The 4797-nt window shown below is 71.1% G+C and overlaps 1 protein-coding gene across 1 annotated transcript in view; it reads left to right on the top strand.

The window, feature by feature from the left end:
- Positions 1-13: 13 nt before the first annotated feature.
- Positions 14-4797, top strand: part of DNHD1 (dynein heavy chain domain 1) — a gene marked incomplete at its 5' end in the record, with an annotated part of 32106 nt that continues 27322 nt past the window's right edge. Inside the window, 10 exon segments of the mRNA XM_019528553.1 lie at positions 14-227; positions 293-404; positions 595-751; positions 927-1178; positions 1264-1407; positions 1540-1881; positions 1884-2003; positions 2333-2576; positions 2672-2829; positions 2928-3053. Of these exon segments, the coding sequence (XP_019384098.1) occupies positions 14-227; positions 293-404; positions 595-751; positions 927-1178; positions 1264-1407; positions 1540-1881; positions 1884-2003; positions 2333-2576; positions 2672-2829; positions 2928-3053 (1869 nt within the window).

Raw genomic sequence — 4797 nt, 5'->3', positions numbered from 1 at the left:
CCCAGCCGGCGCTCTCGCCCGCAGGCCCTACAGCCTGGCCGCGGTGCCCAAGGCGAGGGCGGCCCCGCAGCACTACGTCTTCTCGCCCTTCGGCGTGCTGCACGTGCAGCCGGGGCAGGGGGCCGAGGCGCTGGCGCTGGGCGCGTGGCACCGGGAGGCCGTGCTCTGGGGGCTGCTGCGCAGCATCCCCGTCTTCCGCCGCTGCCTGCTCCGCGCGGCCTTGGGCTGGGGCGTGGCGGGGGGCGGGGTGGAAGCCGGGCCTTGCCCCATCCTCTCGTCTCTCCGGCCGGCAGCTGGCAGCGGAGCACCCGGTGCCTGCGGATGCAGCAGCGCCAGGCGTTTCTGCGCGCCCGCCTGCTCCAGGCCGTGCCCCACTTCGGCACTGCCCTGCTCCACATCTCCAGGTGCGCGTGCCGAGGCTCCGGGTCCATGTCGAAGGCACCGTGGGGCCGGGGTCTGCTCCTCTGCCGGGGGGCGCGCGGTTTTGCTGGAGGGGATGCGGGTGCTGGGGCTTGGCAGGGCCTGGGTGTCCCCCCGGAGCAGGCGGGGTGGGTCGGCTCACCTGAAGCCCTGTCTGCTCGCCCGCCCGCGCAGGCTGCTGCAGGAGCTGCGGTCCGTGCGTTGGCTGCCCCAGGACGATACCTGCAGTTTCAGCTTCTCGGAGCTGCAGCGGGCCCTGGTCCAGGAGAAGAGCCGTGCGCGTGGCCTGCTGGCCCGCTGCCTTGCCCTCTGCACCACCATCCTGGAGCTGGTGAGCCCAGCCTGGCCGGCCCCTCACCCGGGCAGCCCGGCGCGGCGCAGCAAAAGGGCTGCAGCCCCCCCACTGGGGACACCCCCTGTCCCGGCGCCCTCCGTCCCGGGGCAGGCAAGCCGGGAGCGTGGGGGGAGCAAGTGGCCCCCCCTCAAACGTGGGGCCACCCCGGCAGGTGCGCAATGACACGTACAGGATGGCGCGGGGGCGGCAGGGCGGGACGCAGGTCTGCGCGCACCCCCAGGCCGGGGGGTCCGCGCACCAGCAGCGCCTGCAGAGCGAGGGGATGCAGCGGTGGCACCGGGCGGCTGAGCGCTGGCTGGGGCAACTGGGCAGCCTGGCCCGGCTCGTCAACCTGCTTGTGGCCCAGCGCCTGGTCTCCGTGGTGCAAGACCAGGTCACCGCTTTCGTCGGCCGCGTCATGCAGGTGCGGGGCGGGGGCACCAGCCTGGCTCCCCTGGCTGGGCCTCTGGGGCCGTCCCTGCGCTGACCGCCCCCCCCCGCCCTCGCAGGCCGACGGCGCAGGGCGCGAAGCCGTGCTGCGGGTGCAGCTGGTCTTCGATGCCGACAGCCAGCTGGTGCCCTTCCCCTCGCGCCAGGCGCTGGAGGACACCCTGCTGGGTGCGCTGGACGCTGTGCTGGAGTCGGTGCTGGAGGTCAGTGCCCTCCGCCCCAGCTGCCGGGCCCGGCCGGGGGCTGCTCCGTCACGCGTCAGGCCCGGGCCTGCGGGAGCCGTGGGGGCTGCAGCCGGGCCCTGGAGACCCGCTGTGGCCCACGCTTCCCCACAGGTGTGCCAGGCCAGAAAGGAGCCGCCGGATTCAGTGTCCAAGTCAAGTGCCTCGGAGGCGGGGACGGCCCCAGGCCTGGACCCGCTGACCGGTGGGTGCCCTCGCCCTGCCGCAGCCCCGGGGTCGAGCAGCGTCCGCCCCGTCCCTGCCCCCAGCCGCAGCAGAGGGGCTGCCCTGGTCCCTGCTGCGTGTGGCCGGGGGGCTCACACTGCCCCCCATGCGCAGCGCTCTGGGCAGCAGGGAAGGGCAGCATGGGGACCCCCGTGGAGCTGCTGCCCAGTCTGTGGGACGAGGCGCTGGGCACACAAGAGCAAGCCCCGAGGCAGCCCCTCGCGGGCCTGGAGGTGACGGGGCGCCGGGTGCACGGCCACTACCCAGAGCCGGCGTGGGAACAGCTGGAGCAGGACCTGCGCACCGACGGCTGCATCCAGGCGGCCCGCGCCGCCCAGCGGGCCCAGCTGGCGGTGAGCGCAGGGCTGCGTCGCCGGGGCCTGGTCCCACCGCCACCCCCACCCCCGCACTTGGGGTCCCTGGGCCGCGGCCCCTCTCGCTGCTCCCCGTCCCTGGGGGATGCATTGCCCCCTTGCAGGGCGGCGACAGCCCAGGCACCCATCCCATGCCAGGCTGCTCCCGAGCTGCCCCAGGGGCCCGGCCCTCCCGTCGGGACCAGGGCAGGAAGGAGGCAGGCCCTCCGAGGGGGGGCCAAGCCCCGCCGCCCCAGCAGAGCGCGCTGCGCGGGAGCTGGGGCAGCATCGTCCCTGCCCCACGCGCTGAGCCGTGGCTGCGGTTGCAGGCGGCGCTGGACGAGACGCGGGAGCTGTGCCGGGAGCACGCCTGGGTGGCCGAGGTGCACGCCTTCGTGCAGGGCTGGAGCCCCGCGGCGCTGGAGGTCATGCGGGGCCAGCCACCCAGCTCCTACGCTGAGCACGTAGCCCAGCTCCGTGCCTGGGCCCGGCGCCTGCAGGATGTGCCGCCCGCCGTCGTCACCCGCAACCGCCTCTTCCTGGTGGACTGCAGCAGCCTGCAACAGGAGACCGGTGCATGGCCGGGGGGGGCCCGCAGGGCCTCGGTGGGGCACGGGGGGAGGGTGGTGGGGCAGCAGGGCCCTGACCCCGCGCCACCCCTGCCCCAGCACCCCTGCTGGCGTGCATCACCGCCGAGCTCCAGGCGCTGGCGCTGCACGAGGCCTCGCTGCGCAGCAAGGTCCTCATCACCGAGCTGAGCACCGTGCTGAAGCTGTACCGCAGCGTTGGCTCCGACATCCTCACCGTTGCCAAGTGCTCCCACAAGGTGCGGCCCCACGGGGCGGGGGTGGGGGCAGCTCGGACCCCCGGCTGGCCGGCGGGGAGGCACCAGCCCCCGGTGCTGACGAGCAGACCCCCCCACAGCTGCAGCAGTACCAGGGCCAGATGGGCGAGCTGCAGGAGCGCGTGGAGTACGTGCGCAGCCTCAACGACGTGATCCGGCACTGCTTCCGCCCGCTCGCCCCGGACGAGGAGAGCCAGGAGAACGCGGTGAGCGCGCGGCAGGAAGCCGCCGGGCAGGGGCACGGCCGGCGGGCGCGTGGAGAGGCGCAGGCCTGGTCTCGGCCCCTGCAGCTTCCTGCAACGCGGCTCCTAGACGAGGGACGTCCGGGGCTCGCGTCCAGTCCAGCCCCTGCCTGAGGCAGGGTCAGCCCCATCCAAACCAGCGCAGACAAACCCCGTGTCTGATCTCAGAGTAACACACTGCAGGCCCCCCTGGCACAGCCTGGGCATCGCCCACCCCTGCCCCCAAGAAGCAGGGTGTCCTGCCAGTGTGTTGAACGCATCCACAGATGCTAGAGAGACCCCAGCGCCCCCGCTACAGAGGAAAGCAAAACTTCCCCCATCTGAGCAGGGCAGAAATCCCTTCCTGCCCCAGTGCAGTGTTGGTCTGAGCCTGAGCGTGGGGGCAAGACCCTCGTGCCAGGACCCTGCGGGGTCGGCACAGCCCGGCCCCAGCCCCAGCCTGGGCTGAGCCAGCACCTCTGGGGGAGGCTTAAAACCCCCTGGCACCTGGACCAGCAAGGGGGCGGGGGGCAGCCAGCACAGCCCGGGAAACCTGCACAGCAGCACACGTGCATCGCTGCACTCGGAGCGGCCCCATCCAGTGCCCGTCCAGCCTCTCCTTGACCCCCCTCCAGCAACGCAGAGCCCACCCCTTCCCTGGCGTCTCTTCCACGGCCTCCCTGCGCCGCCAGGGAAGACGAGTTTCCCGCTGTCCGATCTAAACTGAGTTTGCTGCGGCTGTCAGCCGTGGCTCTGCATCCCCTCTCCGCAGCGGGAGAGAACCGGCGCTTTCCCGCGGGCAGCCTTCGGGTCTTTGCAGGCGGCTGCCATGTCCCTTGCGGCACCTTTCCCCCAGATGAGCATGCAATCACAGACTCGTACAAAACGCAGGCCGGAAGGGACCTGGGGAGGTCACGTCTAGTCCAACCACCTGCTCAAAGCCGGAGGTTGGACCGATGCCTGGCTCCTTCAGCCTCTCCGTGCAGGCCTTGATTTGCAAGCCCTTGATCAGTCTTGCTGCCTTTGGACCCTCTCGCTCCTCTCGGCCTTTTTAAAACGTGGCGCCATGAACTGTATCGGGTGTCCAGATGGCGCTTAACCAGCGCTGGGCAGAGGCACTGTCACTGCCCATGTCCTGTACCTGACGCCTCTATTGCTGCAGCTTTAGCCGCGCTGGCCTCTCATGTGGCTGCATCACGCTGCAGACTCCTGCCGAGTCTCTGCTGTGCTGGACCCCCATGTCCTTTCCCTGAGAGCTGCCGGCTAGCCTGGGATCCCTCGTTTTATATTCGCCATCTTGATTCTTCCCCCCGAGCTGCAGCCCCGTGCGTTTGTCTGCGCTGAGCTTCGTCCTGTGGCTCCAGCCCAGCTTTCCAATCTGTCAGGCTCCTGACTCACGCTCACGTCCTCTGGCGTTGTCACCTCGGAGGTTGTCGGTGTGGCAGGCCAGTAGGGGGCGCTCCTGCGTTGAGCCGCCCACCTCCCTGCGCCCGACCCCCTGCCAGGCTCTGAGTGCCTCCCTGGGGCGCCTTATGCTCGGCCGACCCCTCTCCCGGAGCACACTCGCTAGTCTGGCAGTAACGTGCTGCCACCACCCCGAGAAGGGACTGTCTTAGCCCTGTGTCCTCGGGGAAATGCAAGCCTAAGAGTCCTACGGGTACTCGACCCAGTACAGGCACTTGGGGCACTTCCCCAAGTCAGCGGGCAAAAAGTACAGTCTCCCTTAGTC

The sequence above is a fragment of the Crocodylus porosus genome, unplaced genomic scaffold (assembly GCF_001723895.1).
Source record: "Crocodylus porosus isolate Cpor-Errol unplaced genomic scaffold, CroPor_comp1, whole genome shotgun sequence".
In the NCBI taxonomy this organism is placed as follows: Eukaryota; Metazoa; Chordata; order Crocodylia; family Crocodylidae; genus Crocodylus; species Crocodylus porosus.
The sequence above is the reverse complement of the archived record's forward strand: the minus strand, read 5'-3'. Positions and strand labels throughout refer to the sequence as shown.